Below are 23,020 nucleotides of genomic sequence, written 5' to 3' on the forward strand. Positions count from 1 at the left end.
GAATGTAAATTGTATGAAATCTGTAGTTGGGAAAATCTGTCAGGTCCTGATGTTGGAATGAAGATCTTGCAAGGATTTGATTTTGAATCGTAGTTTATTGCAGCTGCAAAGGAAGCAGTTGCGTTAACTTTATCTGTTCAAACAAAATTTTCCCCCGGGGTGAATTCATGTTTGGTTGCACCATCTGGTCGTTTTCATTACAAATGCAGCTTAATATTCTACCGGAATAATAGAAAGCAAGAAGCATTCTTCTAAAGCTCAAAGTTCCACGTTCTCTTACCCGTAACAAACATCAATTGCTCCTGCTCCTCTCTCCCCCCTCCCCTCCTTTCAGCTGTACATTTGCAAACAGAAGTACATCCTTTCGTTCGGTCCTTCTCTACCGATTAACTCCGGCCGCGATCTCGAAGACGATTTCCTTCCTTCGAGTTAAATTGGGTTCACGGTGATCCTTTTACGGCTGTTCTCAAGAAGGAGCGACAAAGTGGAAGAGAGAGAGAGAAAGGGGGACAAAGTTGCTAAGTAGTCGTTTAGCCAGGTCAATTAAGATTAACCGGATATCGAACAACACGAGGACCTTATCAATGGATAAGTTAAGAGCAGTGATAACATAATTCATAAAACAATTTGACAGTTGGGGCGAATCAGTCCTCTCACCCTTTGGAAGAAGCTTACTCGGCAACGTGATGTTACCTGTCTAGTTTACAGATTCAGAAGGGGAAGGAGGGTCTCGTTGCGTGTTCCTTATCTCTTGGTAAACAGGAAATTTATTACGAGCAGCCTCGAACGAACATCCAATCTTCTAATCCACGATCTACGGTAGGGAACGCGAGCGCATCTATGTCGACATCTTGCCGCGTGTGTCAGCCTTGGTTGATTACAGCGACGCTTCGCCACGCTATTGGCTCGTTAAAGTGCCGACTGTCTGACAGTTTCGGTTTGCTGGGAACGTTCCAATGGTAACTTTGATAAGACGCTCGCTCAACTCAGGTGTAACAGATAGGCTCGCGCGTAGAATGGATATCCGTGTTAGCTGGTTTTCAGGTTTCGAATCGGGGTCGCCGATGATTTTCAACTTGTCGCTACGCGTAATCTTTTGTCTGGAAGTCTGTAATGAATCATCGTGTCACCTTGTCGATTAACTCATTTGGAAAGCAACATTCGTGTTTTGCAATGAAATATTATAAATTCATATTTTGCGATATATAATTTCGTACTTTGTAATAAAATATTATAAATGCGCGTATGTTTCTACCACGCAGATTAAAACATCAGAAATTGTGATATATAGGTATATTACAAGTGAAATATTAATTTTACAAACGGATCGTGGACATTTGTGCAAGTTTGCATTTTTATGATTATTTCGCGGATTTAGAAACTAAAATCTAGGTAAAAGAAAAGAATTGTTTTACTGATACCACGCTTTATACTTGTCGACTTATTTTACTGGCATATTTCCGAAGGATATTAATTGTGCAAATCGTAAATGGTATGCTGCTTTGAAAATTGTTTGTAGCATACTCATTGGACAATTAACTGAGATAACGAGCACGCAATTAAGAACACGGATGATTACATTACTACAACTTCGAAGTACCTCTCGTGATAGCAAATTACCGTTAATTAGTAAATAGTTGATCCCAACGTAGAAAATTGATGTCTGAAAGAATTAATAGTTGTCCGTCGTAAGAGAGTAACAATAAATCTTTTAATTTTGTGAAATTTTATGATTCGTTGTGTGTTCATCTCTGTAGGAATAATTGAGAAACATTTTTCCAATTAGCATTCTTTTTAATTCTTCAATGTAAAGTATCTAAAATACGAAAAATGTTGCAATATATTATCTTAATAAGTTATATCGCTTCTATATTCCGTAAAATCTACATTTTTAAAAAAACTAAACGAGACGTAGGATGTAAAACCTAAATGCTGCCCCATTCTGCTACCAGTAAAATCTTCCTCTTCATTTTGACTTTTGAAATCGCGTCGACGATTCAAAGTGAATTTCTACGATAAAAATTAAGTGGTGGAGGCTCTAAATTGATCGGGAGGGGGAAAAGGGTCACTCGAATTTTCTCCAGAAGAGCGAGTTTAGAAGAGAGTTTGATTACGATCGCCAATGACGCTCGAGCGATACTCAAATTTCTGATCGCTGGAATCGAGAGGCGTACCGATACGAGTGCTTTTATAACCTTCGCTTTGCGCTTCGAATTCGTTGGTTTAACAAGAAAGAGCAAAACAAAAGAAAAAAAAAGGTATTGCCTGACAATTCGAGACGAAACGACGATAGAACGGAACACCTGTTCGATCCAGTTAGGAGGTTCACTCGACTCATGTGCATGATTAACTACGATATCGCCGAGGAGACGGTTTGGCAATGCGCGAACGCCATTTCTGCGACGAACTTGACACCGAAACTAATGGCGTCGGAAAAACACGGTTCACTCGAAATTATATCGCTCCCTTGCAGCGTGCCAAGATCGTTTTGCTATCCGAAAAAATGGCACGTTCACTTAAAATATTTGGCGTTCGAGAGATCTGTCGGAGGGAAATCGTTTCAGCCCGAATTTTTCACGTCGTTAACTATTTGAAACTGCAGGGGACGATACATGTTTAAAATTCGAAATTCAGAAAAGAGAAAGTTCATTGTGAGTTAATGATAAATTCATTATGTTATAGTCAGCCAAAGAGTATCAAATGTTCCGAATTAGAGTTTGTTTTGTTTCATAAATTTTACAAACGCTGGTACATTTATAGTGTAGGAATGAAATAAAATTTATACTGGTTTTATTCGCAAATTTAATTCCGTTAATGCCAAGGATGATGCAGAAAGTAGATTCATCGTGTCGCAGTCAGGCCAAGAAGCATCGAACGTTGTCGAATGAAACTTTTTACACATTTTTCGCCGCCCGAGCAGAAATTCTCCATTAAAATTTATCGAATTCCGTCAAGGAGGAGCGCTCCGAAAATGTAGAATTTTTGGGACGATTGGTGCTTTAAATCACAGCCGCGCGTTCTCACGTACGACGGAAGCGTATAAATCAAAAGACAGGTTCGCCGGAATGCACTCTCCACGCGAAATAAAGCGAAAACAGGAATTGATCGAGCTGATCGACACGATGAACGTAAAAGTCCTGTGACTTCGCATTTACATATCTCCATTCGCGTGACGTTCGCGATATCGATCACTGTGATACTCGAAAGTAGTTTCCGCTAACCGGAACGCGAAGAAATCGAGATTTCAGAATTGTCGTTCTCTCTTGAATTGTTATTATCTGATATATTGAATTTTTATTTTGAACAAGTGATTGTGCGATTAAGTGATTTCCACGACAGTGTATTAAAATCGAATACGTCAGTCATTTTAAACATTGTTTGAACTAATTATCTCTCTATGTAAAAATATCTTTCTCATAGATGCATAGATAAATCAGAGTATAAAGAATTTCTCCAAAATATTTTTTTTTTAAATTTGTTTTACTCTAGTAGATTTCATCGATACCGAAATTAATTTCATTGTGTCCTATGTACGGATTTTAATTAGTATTTATCAGTGCATAATTTTTACTTGTAGCTCTATAATTAAAGTACATTTTAGTAGAAATTCACAAAGGAACAATTCACTTCTTAATTACAGTCAACTTCATAATTATATGTGAACGTATATTATGTTTCTATAATTTCTTTCTCAACGTCTCATTTATATCTCGAAACGTTTTATCTAGCACAATTTACATTTCGCTCGTAATAGTATTTAATCGTTCGTATTTAAATTAAAAGATAATCTACGGGAAGAACGTTGAACGTTCACGCTGAATTACCGCGAGATAAGCGAAATTTTAACGTGTTTTCGCGTTCTTTATACGGTATAATTGTTACGGTAAACTCGCAAAAATACGACGAAACTCACTTCGTTCCGTATTTATTTCGCGTACGAGTTCACGAATGACTGTCATAATTCGTAACCGCGTAATATAGTCTTCCTCGCGTTTCCTTCTCTCAACTGCTCGTTACGCGTTTATCTAGCCTTATCGCAATCTAATAAATTCCACCGCTAAGTGCAATTTCAGTCAAAGTAACTTAATATACGCTGCATCGTTCGTGGTGTACGTCGCCGACACTCGGCCACTTGTTATCCTTCATTGCTTTATATAAATCTCGGTAAAGGAGGTTCCTTTAAATATCGGTAAAACGAATTATCACCGGCGCGTAGACTTTTAACCCTTCGCGGGCAGAAAAATAGTGAACTCGCGATCGTCGAGAAAAATAATTTCAAAACGATTTATACTGTTTCATAATTACTTGAACTATCCGTCAATACTTCGCGGAGTAATTGGAAACAATTTAAAACCCAATAACAAAAATTTTTTATTGCAAATTTTTTTCTTACGTTGCAGATAATTATAATAATTCGTCGTTTGATAAATCTGATTTTGAAAGAGGCAACCTTCAGTTCGTAGCTTTTTTTTCTATCGCTTGCAGTTATGGAATAAGGTCGAGAACTGTCTGAATTTTTGATACTGTGGGCTGAAATCACTCTACCGGAATTTCAGTAACAAATAAATATGTTCTCCAAATACTTCGAGTGACGAAACATACTTTCTTGATGTAGAGAAAATACAGTGTCGTTTAAAAGGGCTGAAGGGTCAAAATTTCAAGTTCTATAATGTAACATTTATCCATTTGCCCAGCCAGGGAGCAAATTATATCGATCCGGTGGTCGCGATTCGAGAAAAGAAGAGATTCGTGCGTCCACCGGCGAAGAAACAGAGCTTCCGGGACGCGCGCACCCGGATTATGACTCTAAATCACCGGGGGAAAACGTTTTCTGTGCCGTTGGACGCAATGTCGTCGGAGTTTCCACCTATTTTTTTCCCCACCTTCTGCTACACCGCCAGTTCTCTTTTTTTCTCCTTTTTCATTTTTTTCGCGTCCTTTCTTTTTTCTCTTTCCTTCTCTCCCTTCAGCCTCGTGCGTCTTGTTTCGTTCTGTTTTTCGTCGTCGAGAGGGAAAAAGAGTAACACGAGGACGCTTCGCGCAACAACTCGAGGCTGTCGGTAGATTTTTCGCGCGGAAAATTATGGCTGACTCTTTGAATATATGCTGATGAAATTGTATAACATACGCCACTGACTAGCACTTTCCTACTTGTTTCTTTTCTAATGGATAGTTGGCAAGTATTTTTAGTTAAGAAGATTAAAAACGACTAACTTTGCGTTGTCTTTTAGAGTAGAAAAGGAAGGGAATTAAATCGTTAAATTTATTGTAAAATTAGGTTGCAGTGCAATCTAACTAATTTCTCTACAACACGATGTTATGTAACTTGAAATATTTCAGAAACATTTATTGCTTCACTACTGTATTTCATCAGTACAAAACAAAAGATTGACATTCTTAACATTTTTTCTTAAGTTCATTTGTTATTGCAACTTATTTCAGTTTGGATTTTTCACGTTTGTTTCTTAGAATCATCGTTTCGATATTTGAGCCTCGCGAAAAGCAATCTGATCAATTTCACGTTTCATTAATTTCTCAATTTTATTACACTCAATTTTTCAAATAAATTTAAGAAACTATGTTTATAACATCATTATTTTCCCGTGTTTCTCAGCTTAACTTCTGACTTTATATTCCTCTCGACGCGTTAAAATGAAATCAATTGCTCCAGGCTGTTTTTCAAATGACGATGAATTCCGAATAGCTCGGTAAATCATAGTACAAGCTTTATGATAATAATTTCGCGACATAAACCAGGAACGTGAAAGACAACTGACTTCTACGCCCTTAACCTGGCTCCTTGTTGATCTACGACCGCACACGATGCATAAAAGATCGTGCGATTCCATGAATCATCGATCGTTGATTATAATATCCAGATCGAGCCACGTTGATAGTCGATGATTACGCGCGCGATCTACACTGGCGTACACGCTTCTAATTAGAATATCGCGGCGTAACTTATGGTCGGTGTAATGATAACGGGCCAGCTAATGCCCGCAACCGTGGCGCGCTTAAATCGCTTTACAATTATTGTCATTACCGGCGCGATTGTGCCGATGAAGCGGCATTACGATTGCGACGTCGATGCTTGAAACGTGACGTTAACCCCCCGCCAGTGTTTCTCAAATTATTCGGCACAGTTTCACCTCTTTGCCGTTACGTCTAGATCCTGTTGGGATTCAGCCAAGCGAGATCAAAGGTTAGAATTATACGACAATTACAGATTTCTAGAGCTGCGAGGTTTTTAGAATCTTTGGAGATTGTTTAAGAATCAGCACTTTTGTAAGATTTTCCAGCTGTTAATTAATTCAGAATTTTGCATCTTTTCAAATATTTTGTAGATTCCTTAAATACCAATACTTTGAAACGTATAATAATGATACAATGTGTTTAATATGATGTGTTATTGTGTAGAATATAATTTTATACAATGTTGTTGTTATTGTTGTCGGCAAGGTTATATTGTTTTTAAATTATTTGCTAAATAGCCAGTTCCGCGACCAGCTGATAAATTCTGAGGATTTTTTATATGAAATGGTATTTGAAGATCCAAAGTAAATGTTAAATATTTGTTTTGTGTAAGTAATATTCGAAAATTTTGTTGTTATTAATTACTTGATTTCATTGGAGATAAACGTGCATTGATATAAATTTAGTGAATAGTTATGCTATTAATAATAATGTTGCGAATTATTAATTGATTGTTAGTCAGTAATTGGCAATTATAGAATTAATAGGAACTATTTGTCAGAAGATAATTTCTATCCGAATATTGATTTCACCCTAATTAATGGTCTTTGTCACGGGTCTCGATTGTTTCAGTCTAAATAGCTTTAACAGATAGTAGTTATTATAATTATTGATGTTCTAAATTGTGTTAATGTGTGTCGTATTTATTAATATCTAGTTTTTTTTAAATAAATTTAATTTGTATATAATAATAATTAATTAAATAACATAATTAATTAAATAACATTATTAAATAACATAATAAACTATAAGTTTATTTATAAATTTTATATATAAATTTTTATTCTTTAATTAATCTATACTATGTTAAATCCACTATATTTGTTTACATTTGTTTTCTATTTAATCTACTGTACAATCCTAATGGCTATATTTAAACTAGTCGTAATTTCATCCTCAGCTTGAGAGATACTGTTCGAAACGATGACCAATGCAGTAGCACGTTAACGTTGCCTTGATATTCGACGCGTTACGCATAGAAACGATCGTTACAGATCGATCCTTTATCTTTTCGTCGATCGACCGGAGGCTTCTCCTCAGCGGCGTTGCGTTGGTCTCGGCCTTTTTTTCTTCTCTTCTCCCCGTCACGAACGAAACGATATTCACACGGACTTGATTAGACGCAGGGAAACGTAAATTTTCCGCTAACGGGAAGACAGTCGTGAAATAACGCGGCACCATGCAAATTGCTAAATTTACGCCGTCGTTGTTGTTACGTTAAATCACCGGCCGGTGTTACCGCCAAGAGTGTTAAACGCGCGACGTCGTGTAACGCTTTATTATTAGCATAATTACCGCATTAGCATGCTCTTTTTTATTGGTTGGACCAACGATGTAAATCCTTGGGCTAGAAGCAGCGGAAGCGCCAGATAACCACCGTCATCGGGTTATCGCGTATAAACGATATATCCCAAACGATGTTCCTCCTTTTCTTCCTTCTTTTTTTTCCTTCCCTTCTTCTCCTCCGCCTCCTTCTCCCCCCTCCCCCCATCTCCCTTTTTTGTTGGACATCGCGCGAAACGCGAGAACGGAAGCGGCCGCGGAATTAAATTTTGCTAACGCGTCGTGTTTCTTATCGGCAGAATTTACGAGTGGCCAGCCAGAGCCGTGATAAATTTTCTTTCGAGATTATGCACGTTTTCTTGCGCTCCGCCATGGGAGCCACTGTGGTGGGATCGCGGAACGATTTCGATTTCGCGAAAGAATGGTAAACGTCGTTCGTGGTTCGAGAGTTCTAGCACCGATCTCTGATTGGAAGGTATGGGAAGGTGGATCGATTTAGCGAATATTAATGACAATTCGGTGAGAAGTTACAGGGCGAAATCGATCTCGTATATGTCGCCATCCACTGAGAAATTCTCGATCGCTTAAGATTGCTTCTTCGCTTGGTTTTTCGCAGAGCTGCCATGGTGCGAATGTTCGACGCGGCAGTGGAGTTTCGTTTGAATTGCTAAACACTAGGAACCGCTTATTAGCACGTAATGAAGTCGGATAACCTTTAGATTATTTGAAATAAACGCAGAACTCGCTGCGAGAACACTTGGTGCATTTCGCGATGAAATCGGATATATATTCGCAAAAGTATGTTAGGAATACGTTTAATCTTCGTAATTTTTTAATTCTGAGCAAGCGCTGTATCTGTAACGTAATTCAATTTTTGCGCAAGGCATTGCGAACCTTGTAGTAATTATTTGTTACAATACTGTACACCCTCGTTCATAAACATTATATTATAAGAAATGACCAATCAACTAGTGCAAAAGAATACACTTTGAAAAATTGTTTGCAATAAAAAGCTACAATTTTTTAAATCTAAATATTACTGAAGTTTAAAATGAATCGTCAAAAAAATTCAGTTGATCCATAGATATTTAATTTTCTGATATATCATTTATAACGTACATACAATGAAAAATGTCACAATATAAATACGGTCACCTATGGCAATATATTATTAACAATTCACAATCAGAAGAAAAGTACACACCAGAAGAAAATATAATTTTATTGATTTATCACTATTATATCTAACTATGTAGTATAATATATTCTTCATAGATCACGATTCCAAACGAAATGATAATGACGGAGCTAACAATAAACAGTGAGTGTACGTTTTAACATTTATGAACGAGGGTGAACCCAAAAAGTATCCATACGTTTTTAGCGTCGACAATAAAGCATTTTGTTTATCCCGCGCCTTCTGAAATTTGATAAATGTATTGTCGAACAATTCAATTTCTGGATTTACGCCGGGAAGAAAAGCCACACTTTATAGTCTCGACGTATATATATATATATATATATATGTATGTATATGTATATATGTATATAGGAACTTCGTCTTTCGACTGTAGCACTAAACAGGCAGCGAACCGGCACTCCGAACTTCCTGATGTTTAATTTAACAGTCACCCTGCCGAAACTTTCGCCCGAACGAATTTCACGAGCTGCTTTTCATGCCGTCGCGTACTCTCCTGTTACAGGAGTGAACAAATCTAAATTTAATACCGTAGCCGGCCCGTGAAAAAATAAACGAAACGCGAAACCTATGGAATGGAAATTGAAATTTCATTGCGTACACCAGCGCAGAAATATGCACGACATCGTCACGGTGAGATTTTTCGTGAGGCATTCGTTTCGTCGTGTATAAAGATACACAGATACGAATCGATGTGCGTAAATTGTTAATTTTCCCGATAAATCACTTTCCGCGTGACAATATATGAAAATTTCATTTAAAATCGCGTACAGTTTGCAATCGTAATCGACGTTGTTCGATGCAGAAGAACTTCATCAGAAGAATAACAGAAATTCTTATTCGTGATGACGAATTAGAATTTATATCAGACTATCAAAATTGAAGATACTCAATTTATTTTGTGTTTTACGTTCTCCGCGATGAAGATTCAATTAAATTGATAAAGTATCTTTCCAAAATTAAGTATTTTGATTCTAAATTTTTATAGCTCTCGATGATCCAATGATACCAATTCAGAGTTAATAATACAGTATCGTTACACAATACTAATTCTTTTTTATTTCTAAAAATTGTTATAGTTCTCAGTGACTCGATTAAAAGTCAACAACACACATTTGGAACGCAGTATCGTTAGAATACTGTGACTAATGTTCCACTCTCGACGTTTCTCTCGACGAGAACCGAAGGTTCATCAATCAGGAACCCGTTCATTAGAGATTACCACGATTGACCGATAATCAGTTGAAAAGAAAAAAAAAAAAAAAAAAAAAAAGACGACCAAGTAGTATGAATCGCGAGTTGGAGGAGCAATCGGGCAGAATCGATTAAAGGGAAATTTCCGGCTGGCCGATCTTTCTACGGGAGAAAAGTTTCATCGGATCGACACAATAGTTCCATTATCCGACAGTTCACTAACGCGTTTTCGCTGATTTAACCCCATTTGCATCGGGAAACGCGGCCAGTTGCCCAGCGCGACGGTGTGCGATGGTAAATGCTGGATTATTCTGCGCGCTCGTTGCAACGAATCCTCGAAAAAATGAAACTTTGTGAAGCCGTACGAACGGATATTTGTTAGAAAATTTAGAACGATTTCGACGCTACGCGTCTACCGAGTAATTGTTTCAAATGATTTTTCGTGCATTCTCGTTCCATTGGTTTTTATTGTTAACACTTCGCTTGTTAACCACAGCGTATCGCCGAAATAACGATGATCGAAAGTAACATTCGTCCTTTTTGTTATTTGAATTTCGTCGTGTCTGTCACAATTCGAGATGTATTTCATTTCTTTTTTTTTTTCTTTCATCACCGTTTGTAATTTACAATAATTATCTTATTCGCCTCTGTCTAGTACATAATTTTGAAGAATGCACAAAATTACAAATAGTTGAATTTTTTTGACAAAAATTATATGTTTACGGAGAAATAGAATAAACAAATTAGACAGATTTTACGCGTGCTCGTTTAAAAGTAATGAACTCATTGCTACATCTGATTTGATTGGAAATTGCTTTAGCGCGAAGAGGGTGGAATCAACTGTTGCTTGAAATGTTCGTTTCATTCATCATACACGTCTCATTCAGGATTATCAACTCGAAGTAACTGTTACACTATGCGATAAAAGATATTCATTTCCCTCGCTCGCAGTATGTATGTATATGAAATGTCGATATCTAATACGATACGTAGGTACATAAATATCGGCGGGGAAAATCGAGTCCAGTATTTTACGGAAACATTGCCTCTCGAACGAGTATCGATACCTGCGACTAACAGAATAACGACGTCGCGACTCTATTTTCATAAAGCATTCCGCGCTTCTATCCCGCTCTTGCATCTCTTTGCCTTTCCCATTTTTCAAAACGCGCAACAACGCGTATCGCATAAACAGAAAAAAATGACCCCCTTTTTTCGTTTCGTACTGCACGATGTTTACGTTTTCGACATTTTTATTACTATCATTGAACGTTCGCGCCATCCACGCTAGCACAGTGAAAAAGCGAAATATTTCGCAATCTTGAGACTGCAATATTTTTCGTTACGAAGATACGAAGGTATTTAAAATAAAATTCGAGAAAGAGCGAATGCGTTCTCTTCCGGAAATATATTAATTACATTCTCTGTATTTTTAATGGGGGCAAATTAAAATTTATTATCTGTTGCAACGATCTCTTCAATTTCAGAGGAATTGATATAAACTTACGTACATTCGAAATCAGTTCAATGGACGTATAGTGTTGAACCAGAGTAAAATTTTTGATAATTGTAGGAATTCCAATAATTCTAAAAATCTGCTAACTAAATTTTGGCAACTCAAAAAGATGGCAGAATACTAAAAATATTAAAAATTTCGCGCGTTGCAAGACTCATTGTGAACCACTTTGAGTTTGAACTCTCGATTGCTCGCAGGTCGTAATAATTACCTTTGACATGAGATGCTCAGATCATGGTTATTGAATCCCACTAGTCGAACTTGCTTGTTCTGAGACCCGTAACTTCGATATCGATTGTATCGAAAATTACAAGTTAACCGGCGAAGTGCACGGATCGTATCGAACTTCAAATGGCCTGTTTCTAACTACATCATAGGAAAATTGTAGATGGGTATTCCTGAAGATTGTCCAACTTCACCAATCTACGATTTCCTACATCGAGTTCTACTTTGATTTTGTGCCGTGCGCACCTCTCAAATTGTTTTCTACTTTATTAGGTAAAAGACAGTTACAAAATCTTATTTTATTCGGTCTTGCTTTCAATTTTTGTATTTAATTTTTTATAAATCTCAAATTTTGCATCCCTGGTTTATTAAGTATTAGCAACAAGAACGTCCAATGATTAATTAAATTAGTTACTAATTAGGTACTAATGAATAGTACTCTGATATCTTAATTTAAATTGCTTGGATTCATCATTATTTCTCTTTGATTTTTTAAAATTCCCAAAGTCAACGTACAAAGTACATCTAACATATCAAATTTTTATATTTATCCTTGTTCTTATTTGTCCACGCTAATAATAGAACTAAAATATGAAATTTATACGAGGAAAAGGTACAAAATTTCGTCTCTGTGTGTCATTAAAAAAAAATCTAAATCGCCATTGATAATAACGAATAACTTTTATCGTTCTACTGCGTTGCAGTTTCATTTGAAATATGACTCGCTGAAACAGTCAAAGAAGCAGCCATAAAGTGAATGTTGCTTTGTCGATAAGTACACGATTACTTGCGTTTCTGCCACTTATACCCCATTCGTCGGAGAACTAGTTACACCACCATGACCCAATAATTAATTGTCGCGCAGCAATACGCCCGAGCTCAATTAGAACTCGTACTAGTTATACACCCTCCCATACAAAGTAAATTATAACTTTTGACACGACCACGTAACGTTCGTTGCACGAGTTGATAATTTGTTTCGCGGCTAGTTATTATTGTGTAATTCGCCGGATTTCCGCCGCTGTGCCGCTGCGGTTCTCTTTTTATAATTCGCGGTAAGTAATTTTTGAGCAGCGTGCTGGAATCGGGATCAATAACAAAGCGTCGTTTCTTGAAGAAAATTTTAGTACTAGCGGCATAGAATTTTAGACAGAGTTCTCGTAAATTCTACTTTGCACTTTGAACGTAATTGTTTTGTTTTATTTTATTATTAAATTGCAAGCGATGGGTGTTGTTAAAATATAATATAGAAGAAAATTCGTCTATTTCATTAATATGATTGATAGACAATGTTAGTACGATTTTACTTTCTTTGAGAAAAGTACGATTTTTTTCTTTCTCACAAAATACGAGAAAGACGATAAGAAGTATTAAAAATCATCCGACTCGTGTAATCTTACTTAAAGAAGATGGACTTTCTTGATCCCTAAAAGAATTTCTTGTATCTCGAGTGATGACTTTTGAGATAACTTTTAATCTCTAAAAATATCTACGAATCAAAGTTATCACGCATCATTACCTACACAGCTTCCCAAAAACGATGTACGAATACTTGACACCGGTATAAAACGAATATCGAATCGCTCGAAGACGCGCATTGGACCAGCGGTTCGCACAAGTCAAGCGAGAAATCAATTTCACGGACAACAGGAGTTGCATCGCCTGGCAAGTGAAAACGAGAAAAACGACGAAAGGCGATCTCGTCTATTCGGAGATTGATGGATTTCACTCTGATGACCATTGGGGAGTGGAAGAATGTCACAAAAGCTTCTCATTGGATATTTGCATCGATCGTCGGAGTAGATGTGCTTTCGTCTAAAACGAAATGAAACGAAACGAGTGAAAAGAAAAAAAGGAGAAAAAAAGAGGAAAAATGGAAAAGAGGGACAGTGTAACATGAGAAACAAAGGACACCTTCCACGTCGTTTTAAAAATTATGATTCATGCGAAATTGATGAACCGCGAGCGTGTATATTTAATCCTCGCTCTCCGAATGCCAGGGATTAGTGTTGCTTCGACGTTATCTTTGTTTCATTCGCGAACCTTTCGATTTTTCGGATGGCGATGAATGAAAAATGGAGGGAAAGTTGGTTTGTTTATGGAATTGTTTTGCGTTGGCTATGGATTTCGCTGGAGGGGCTAAAATTGTTTCCTCCGTATCGAATATTTTTGTAAATCTGTAATTTTCCATCGATATTCTTTTGTTGGGTGGTTGGTAATTTGAATATCTAATCAAGTGTAAGAATGAACTTGGCAAATGTGTAGATGGTTTAATGGAAACTTATTTGCCGCGGGTACTTAATGTTAGATACATGTTTACAAATTAGTTACTCAAACTTGATTCTGAGAAATGGGCAAATATTTTAATAAACTCTTTGATGCTTAATTGCTTCTCGGTACCTCTAAATAAGATTTACAAACCCGAATACGAAATTAATTTCGCACTCGATTATAGGCATTCTTAATTTTCGTATCTGATATTTTGTATTACACAATCACTCCGCAATCACCAATGCAGGATTCCAAATTATAAACATAAATTTCTGCGAATGAACAGTTATTGATCCTCTCTTACAATTTCTACAACCATCATTTAACACGCTCGCCATTCTCCTATTGTATATAAATCCGTGCAAATACGTATAAATTAGCTAGTAATTTTCTGTTTCAATTGATACAGCTCTCGGCCAGGTGATGCTCTACGTGGACGGCATGAATGGAGTGATGGAACACGGTCAGACGGTTCAGTGGTTATACACGTTAATAGCCAGCCGCTTCCGTTTAGTGGTGAAGACCGCGTTGAAACTGTTGCTGGTGTTCGTCGAGTACGTGGAGACGAACAGCCTGCTGCTGGTGAGAGCGGTCAGATCGGTCGATACGTCCAGGGGTATGATACCATGGACGAACGTGATGAAGCTGCTGAAGGATTACGACGCCGCCGACACGGAATTACTGATCTACGCGACGACGTTGGTCAACAAGTGTCTGAACGGTATACCGGACCAGGACACTTATTACGATCAGGTGGACTGTTTAGAGGAACAGGGGATCGAGGGCATCATCCAGAGGTACATGTCGAAACAGGGCACCGATCTCGATCTACTCAGGCAGTTCCAGATCTACGAAGCCGTGTTACACCACGAGGACGGGAACGATAGGGGCTCGCCTATTCGTCAGCTGGACGATAACATCAGGTATCGATTCGAGGTGGCTTGGTCGCTTCGTTTGCCTTCTGACGCGATGTTTAACAACGTTGTTGATCTTTGCTGTTTCGTACGACAGAGGAATTTCGTACGATCTGTAAGCTGCATGTTGTCGCGGGATTATCTGCAGATAGAATCTTTGAACGACAGATTTTAAATGCGATCTTATGATTACTTTTCTTCAGAAACTATCGCTCTATCGATAAAAGTATATATATATTTTTACATCTTTGAGAATTGCAATTGCGTAAAAGTTTGAGGTGCTATCAAGTTTATCGATCTTGGCAGCTGCGTCTGACAGAGATAAAAACATTTTTGTATTAATTCTGTGGAATCTTTATAAAATGAACAATTGATTTGAAGCGCATCTTTTTCAAAAATTATATTCCAAGATATTGTACAATTAATATTATATTCTATATGTTTCCTTATATTTTTAAAAATTATAATAATATAGAAATTTACGTTTATCTTCATAAATGAATGTAATTAAAAATAGAAATTAAATGATCCATGCTCTTAGAACACAGTTTTTGAAGAAAAATGATCGTTTTCAAAAGACCTAACGCGGTAGAAGGTCAAGCGACGAAAGCATCTGAACCTGTTGTATACGCAGTAGTATAACTATCGGATTATTCGGACGAAATCGCTTCCCCGGCGTGTGTTTGGATTAGCGCCTAATCACCGTAATAAATTTCAAGTTCTGTTTTATCCTTATATATGTATATTGATAAACTAATTTTTACGATTGTTATAACTCTCATGCTAATATTCTCTTTTATTAATCGTATATTTACTCGTTAAAGAATGAGGAAAAATGTATAAGTTATTTATTTAAGAATTTAAAATTGGAATGTTTTTCAATCAATGTGTTGCGATGATAATGTTATGTATTATCTTTTCTTTTAACGTATGAACAATCACGTTGTTGCACGAAAATCCGTTCTTCCTAGACGTGATAATAAACGGCGCTTCTAAGTGATCGATTGGTAGATGAAACAAATTGAGAACAAATATATTGTCGCTTTAAATAATTCTATAAATAATGACCAGAGACGACATTCTATTGACAAAATATTATTTGATTGACAAGTATTACCACTGGTACAAGTGATCGTAAGTAGTACGAATCAACGACTGACGAACGTACGAACTCAGAAAAATATAAACTCGACCGCGATTCAACCGAACAAAATTTCAGACTTGCAACGACGACGAAACACGAGGCTGGCGAACGCAATAATTCACTGAGAAACACTTTCCTCCCGCAGGAAGACGCTACGAAACCGGAAGTCCCTGGTGGATTCTCACGAACGGCGAAAATCCCGGCGACACTCGACAGGCACGTCTCCATTGTCGATGTCCTTGAACGCGCGTCTAAGTCCACGGCTCAACCACTCGTTGGGTATAAGCTCTCTGAACAACACGCTAAACTCGAGTTTACCCGATGACGACGACGAATCGAGCAGCTCCCAAAGTTCGCAGGGTCATCTCGGCGAGGTTCAACTGAATGGCAGTTACAAGGAGAACAAAGGTGAACCATCCACGTTATTTCACTTTTGAATTTTTTTTTTTTTTAGATTGGTCCATTCCATTCTATTATTCCATTATCGATTTTTGTGCATTTTTATATTTCTACGAACATAACTAGAGAGTATATTAATTATTATATTCTTTAGTTACGTCAAAAATTTAAATTACTAACGAAGTTCGGTCAAGCCAGGATCATATCGAGTTTTATTATTATGATGAGCGCACAGTCCTTTAGTCCTTCAGTCTTTTGTCATCACTTTCTCATACTTCCATAAGCGTCAGACACAGATCATTCTCTTAATAGGTTTTTACCAAATGAACGAAATGTTTGAAATTCGTGCTCACGTATATCTGTCCCATCAATTCCATTAAACGTAACAAGTGAGCACGAGTATGATCGAACAGACGTTCCATTCGTTCGGTCTAAACACGCCGTGTGACGCAAATGCGGTAGTTGAAAACCGCGTACGCAAAAATAGAAACTTCGATATTGTATCTATACAAATGTGTCTGAGTGACATGCATGCTTCTGACGCTTATAGAAAATTCCCGCCTTTATCTCGAGCGAGACACATTTTCGCTTTCATTCAGCGCGCGCACAGACGCGCGTCGTAGCTGATCGCGCTCGTTAACGATTCGACCGCGCGATGAATACGAACTTCGACGCCCACGAGCGGCGATTTCCGCGTTAACGGATCGTCCCTCTCTCAGGAGAGAGAGAAAGAGAGAGACCTTGCGATTTTCAGTTCCCCCGTGCGTTTCGTTGCGGATGCAGCACGCGGTGAACGCGAACTGGCCGCCAGAGACCGGAGCAAAAAGCAGTAGTAGTTTCACTCCGAAGGGGGCCGTGATTGAGCACGTTTGACCCGGAGCGCGTCGCGGAATACGGCCGGCGCGGGTCAAGTACATCGTCGTGAACCCGGCTTCACCGGAAACGGAACGTCGATGTTCGATGTCGCGGCAATGAGCAGTCGGTGGTGGTTTCACGTGGTTACGTTTTCACCGCTTTCTGTGCACGAGGACATCTTCTGACGTGCTGTATATTGTAATTTTATTTCACTTCGTCACATTCTCGTTGGTGTGATTTTCTGTTGTTTGCATTGCACAAATGGATGTTACGTTGTCGGCTTGTGTATCGATGTCGTGACGTGTATTGTACACATTTGTAATTTTATTTCAGGTTTTACTGGTACAATCTTCAGTCGTTTGCGTTAGATATTAGAGAGACGATTTATTTTACTTCAAATATATCCCTGTTTATTGTAAATTTCGCTACAAATTTCTGAATCTTCTCGTACACGTCTAATTTATCTTTTCATTTTACGCTTTGACATTTACAAGCACGCAATTTAATATTTTTTCATTAAATTCCAATAATTTTCAATTTTTATTTACTTCTTTAATATTCTTCTTGGTGTATCTCTGAATCGGTGGACAATAATCGAGTAACATTAGAAAAGAAACATACATCAAAATATCCAAAATGCGATCGTTGCATGAAACAACATGAAATCTCCGCTCGGAATCTGTTTCTTTAGTCGCGTTTGTAAAACGATCCGCGATCTGTACAAAACTTACACGTGCATACGATTGAATGCAATTTGATCGAACGACAAAAGTCAAAACGACGTGATATCTGTACGTTGAGCGAAGCATGCGGAACGTCAAATTTCCCATTCGATTCCGTCGGCAGCGGAGAAATGCATGGAATAAATCGAGGATAACCCAGCGTTGAGCGCCGCGGGTCGACGAAATAATTGATACACGGTGTATTTTCGGCGCAAGCGTGAACCGCGTCGTAGGAATGACACGCGTGACGAGCAGAATTTATTGTGACTGTCGTCGGGGGACGTTTCGATTCGTATCGCCGCCGATAAATCAAAATGAAAGTTCGAAACCGTGTCGTTTGATTCGTACGCGGGCGAATACGATGGCGCGCGATAAGCGGCCGTCCGCTCGCGCTCGCGGTAAATAGTAAATTATAGTTCGACGCGGAAAATGATCGAGCGGCGTGCGTGTATACGGGGCCAGGAAAGAAGTGATTTATTGCGGCTTTCAGTGGACGTTGGCGTGACACCGGCGTTAAGACGTCGAAGGGAACGAGCCGAGAGGCAGAGGAGCTTTATCAGGGAGCAGCAAGAGGCCACGGCGAATATGCGAGCATCCGTCGTACCCTCGGACGATCAGGAAAGTCAGTAAATTGATCATTCTCGTTTCAACATCACCGTTGATGAGCTTAATCATGAGAATTTCGTTTAACGCGTTCACTGCTCGAGGGATTTTTCATTCGTGTTCTCGTCTCTTTGTTGCTTTATAATTTCCTATTATTTTTATTATACCTGTATTTTATTATATATGTTTATATTATTCAGTTGTATTGTGGAAAGACGCACAGAAACGCGCACCGATTGTTGGGAAATTACAATTTCTAGATCAAAATTTAATTAATTTATATTGAATTGATTTAATTTCAAAATTAAATTAATTTTTTGGGAACTGTCAACTCTAATTTTAGAGATATTAATATAGTAATACGGTAACTTTTCTGTAAATATAGCTAGAGATATAGTCTAGTATAATAATACGCAGTGAACGTGTTGTCATATTGGCTATAAGTGTATTGTTAACACATTCGCGTACTAAAGTGGTAAATTATGTTTCTTGAATCAAGATTTGAAAAGTCTGTTTCACATAGCACGCATTATGTTTTACATCGTTTATTATTATGAATTTAAATAAATGCAAAATAATTTTCTTGATCTAACTGACCCAAATTTATGAAATTATATATTTATTTTTGATATAAATTTTCACGTAACTTACAATTATAAATACTTGTTGAATTGAATTGAATAATTTTCACAAGATTCCGAAATAGATTTTTAATTTGCAGTCTTTAATTGAATACTTACGAAACCATAGGCTTCATAATAAATATTTATCAAAGAACACGAAGGATTAAAATGTTATTAAAAAGATGTGAATCTATGAGATTTCTAGACAAAAGCAAGAGAGTTAAGAAAGATATTACGAGGTTAGGTCAAGGTTGTAAAGCTTAGTATATCGGCAGGAAGTAATCGATACACGCAATTTATGAGACAGACGCTGCTATAATCCTGTCTTAAACACCCTATATTGGTCAGCGTTATAACGGTCGATTGTATAAGCTTATCAGATAATTAATTCTCAAAAACTAAAACAGGTCCAGTTTGTTGGACCTGTGAAATTATTAATTTCAGTCACATTTATTTCATCAATATTTCGATTGAGGTTTTATATCAGAAACTAAATCTGGAACTTCGTTAAAACATTAAACCCGAGATTTCATATCACGAAGTAAGCCTGAATAAATTAGTTTTATAAATTACGTGCCAAAGTATTTCACATTTTTCGTCGATAGAAAATTATAAACGCTGATGAATTGTGAACCTGATGTCGTTGCATCGTTTTAACTAACCTATGTTCCCAGTCGTACAAATTCACCGAGCTTTTAAACATGTTTGTGCACAGTTTTCATGGTTTGTTTGAAGTTTCTCTCGACTAGTTTCTCGGATGGTGGTTGGGGAGTCAGTTTCTGTTTGCATTTTTAAGCGTTCTTCATCAAACCTACGCTCTCGATTCTCTTGCAGACTTGGTGAACATCGTCTCTCGGATTCCCTCTTCGTTTAAGACATTGTTAATCAAAAATTCAACGACAGAAATTACCACGTTCCCGAACAAAGTCTTTCAGACAGTTTATTGGAAACAAAATTACGAGATCAAATGAATCTCGACTCGCACCGAGTATCAATAACAATTTTCTTTGTAATTATTATTCGATAAATTTTTTTTACAAATTTCCTAAAATTTTGAACTAACCCAAATTCGATATTTACTCATGATTCATTTGAATCAACGATCAACAATCACAAGTCTAATGCTTGTTCAAGATTATTTATTTACTATTTGTAATAAAATATTAAATTCTGTGTTCAAGTGTTACGTATTTTGAATCGAGCATTCCGATACTTGCTAAAAGAATCGGTGTAATACACATATAGCCAAACATCTCCCTCTAGTTCGTATAGTAATGTAGCAACGTAGAACAGCAATAACATAATTAATCGCAAATAATCGAACGGATTTCCCGTTGGCGAAGGTCCCTACGCGACGAACGGGCTGCGTTACACGAACGGCACGTCGTACGAAAGGAACGCGGACTCGCCGTCGAATAAATTGTCCAGGACGAACAGCAGGAAGGACTTGACGCCGCTGATGAATGCCGCGAATAAGCTCGACTCCGAAGAGAAGAAACCATGGTACGGCAAGAGTCCCGACGAGGGTGTCGAGTGCGACGAAGGTAATCACACCGACGAGGATGAGGATCGTCGAGTGGTTCTACAACTGAAGAGGGAAGGAACTGTCAAGGATCTCACACAAAAGCTGGCCGCTCAAAATCTTATACCGAGCAGCCCGGTCGAGGAGAAGGTTTCCAGGTAATTTCACACGACACGTGGAAAAGATTATGACTCGTTTCACTTTTTAGTGAATCGGGAAGTACAGTGAATTGTTCTTGAGTACCAAATTCATTCGTTGTTGTATGATGTCTATTATAAAGCTGTGATATCCTCGTGTCATTGAATTATACGTTTAATACGTTGTTTAGACGTTTTTGTCACGTAACAAAATCAAGTACATGAACCTATTAATATATATTAATTATCTATATAATAATATATATTAATATTATAATAATATATTGAAATAATTCATCTGTATTTTCCTCCGGTGTCGTTAAATTATTATTTAATACGTAGACGTTTGTACGTTTGTCACACAGTATTATAAATATTTTTGACAGACAATCAGAATACGCTAAAATATCTTTCATCTTTGGAGAAAACAAAATCACACAGTCATATTGGTATATTCCAAGTGCTTTGTACACGCATGGAACGTGCAAATTCAAACTTTTTACCTATTGCATGCACGTCGCAAAAGACACGAATCGTAGTCGAATTTTCCTCAATATGTCGAATCCTTTAACCGAGGCTCGTTCACTGGAATCTTCGTTTTCTTTGTCCCTCAGGATAGGGGATATGAGCGGCCTGATCTCGAAGGCGAAGGAGGGCCTGGCCAAGTCGAAATCGAAGGCGGACGTGCTGAAGTCGCCGACCGGTGACAGCCTGCCGAAGCTGCAGGAGGCGAAGAAATCGGAGAACGAGCTTCACTGGGAGGAGCTGGTTAAGAAGCTGAAACGGCCGCTGGAACTTTGCGACCTCGACTTCACCGATCTGAATTCCGACGACGAAGTCGACGTACTCGGGCCGGTGAACGTGACCAACGGTATACCGCCGCCACCGCCGCCGATGGTGCCGACTACCGGCGGTGTACGAGCACCGCCGCCGCCGCCTTTGGGTGCCAGGCTGCCGCCGCCGATGCCACAGGCGCCTCCGCCGTTGTTCGGCGTGAATCTCAAGTTACCGAGATCGCCGGCCGCCGTCGCCGACTCGGGCAACATGCCGAAGAGCCCGCCGCCGGCCTTCACCAAGAAGAGCAAAAAGACGGTGAAGCTGTTCTGGAAGGAGGTCAGGGATGATCCCATCATACTGTCGAGGCTCGACAAAAACAAGATGATATGGGACGAGCTGTCGCCGGTACCTGTTGACACGCAGAAGCTCGAGCACCTGTTCGAGAGCCGCGCCAAGGATCTCATCACGAAGGTGAGCAGGCTCTTTCGTTCTTTCAAGCTTCGATCGTTGCTCCTTCCTTGCGAGGGTTTGCTCTCTCTTTCTCTCTTTCTTTCTCTCTCTTTCTGCGTGGTTACGCTCGGTGGAAGTGGTTCTTGGGTTCGTAGGTGGGAGCAGGATTTTACGTTCCTTCGTTCGTGCTCGGTGTACGGTGTTTCGCGGGAATATTTGGATATTATAGAAAAGTTTTTGAGATACACTTTATGTGTGTGTGTGTTGTACGAAGTTGTTTTTTGGAATTTTGATCAAAGACATCGTGATTATGTTATGTGAATTGCTAGAATTTGGTATTTGGTATTCGTTTAAGTCTGAATACGTTCGAATATTTGAATTTTTCCTGTTAAATTATATTGTGTTGCATAAATATTGTTGAATATTTTAAATTGAATGATGAAAATCTATGGTAATAATAATGATAATAGTAAAATAATTTTGCGTAAAGTAAACGGAAAGAAATAATTTTCACATTTTACCAACGTAATCGTAACAGATAAGTCTTGCTGCAATGCTATTGACGTTTAAAAATGATTTTTGATGACATACACACACACACACACACACACACACACACACACACACACAGTGTCCAAATACTTTCGCGAGTCACTGCCGCGTCGAGTGTCGAGTACATACGACGATGAAGTACGTTTGCTTCTCAGATAAAGGGGAAAAGTAAATTTTGAAATGTAAGTAAAGACACGACCGAACCATCCCAAAATTTAAAATGAAAAAAAAGGAGCGAACGTAATTTAGAATAGACCTGGCGTTAGCTCCTCGTGTGGGAAAAACATTTGTCCATGGTATATAACACGGAAATGATTAATACAGTTCGTCTGTGTACACTCTCTCGTTTGTTGTATGTATGGAACAATTTTGTTGGTGAATA

The 23,020-nt window shown here is 38.2% G+C and overlaps 1 protein-coding gene across 4 annotated transcripts in view; it reads left to right on the plus strand.

Moving 5' to 3' along the window:
- LOC122537593 (FH1/FH2 domain-containing protein 3) overlaps window positions 1-23,020 on the plus strand; it is a 199,687-nt gene that overhangs the window by 130,925 nt on the left and 45,742 nt on the right. For 2 of the 4 annotated variants that reach the window (XM_043670869.1, XM_043670872.1), the window contains exons 5-9: window positions 14,350-14,863; window positions 16,144-16,406; window positions 18,465-18,596; window positions 20,544-20,880; window positions 21,474-22,108. In XM_043670869.1, the coding sequence (XP_043526804.1) occupies window positions 14,364-14,863; window positions 16,144-16,406; window positions 18,465-18,596; window positions 20,544-20,880; window positions 21,474-22,108 (1,867 nt within the window). In that variant the 5' untranslated portion in view covers window positions 14,350-14,363. The remainder of the gene's footprint in view (window positions 1-14,349; window positions 14,864-16,143; window positions 16,407-18,464; window positions 18,597-20,543; window positions 20,881-21,473; window positions 22,109-23,020) is intronic. The other 2 variants (XM_043670868.1, XM_043670871.1) reach the window with 1 other exon arrangement.

This window comes from Frieseomelitta varia, unplaced genomic scaffold (genome assembly GCF_011392965.1).
Source record: "Frieseomelitta varia isolate USP_RPSP 00005682 unplaced genomic scaffold, Fvar_1.2 scaffold_920, whole genome shotgun sequence".
Classification (NCBI taxonomy): Eukaryota; Metazoa; Arthropoda; class Insecta; order Hymenoptera; family Apidae; genus Frieseomelitta; species Frieseomelitta varia.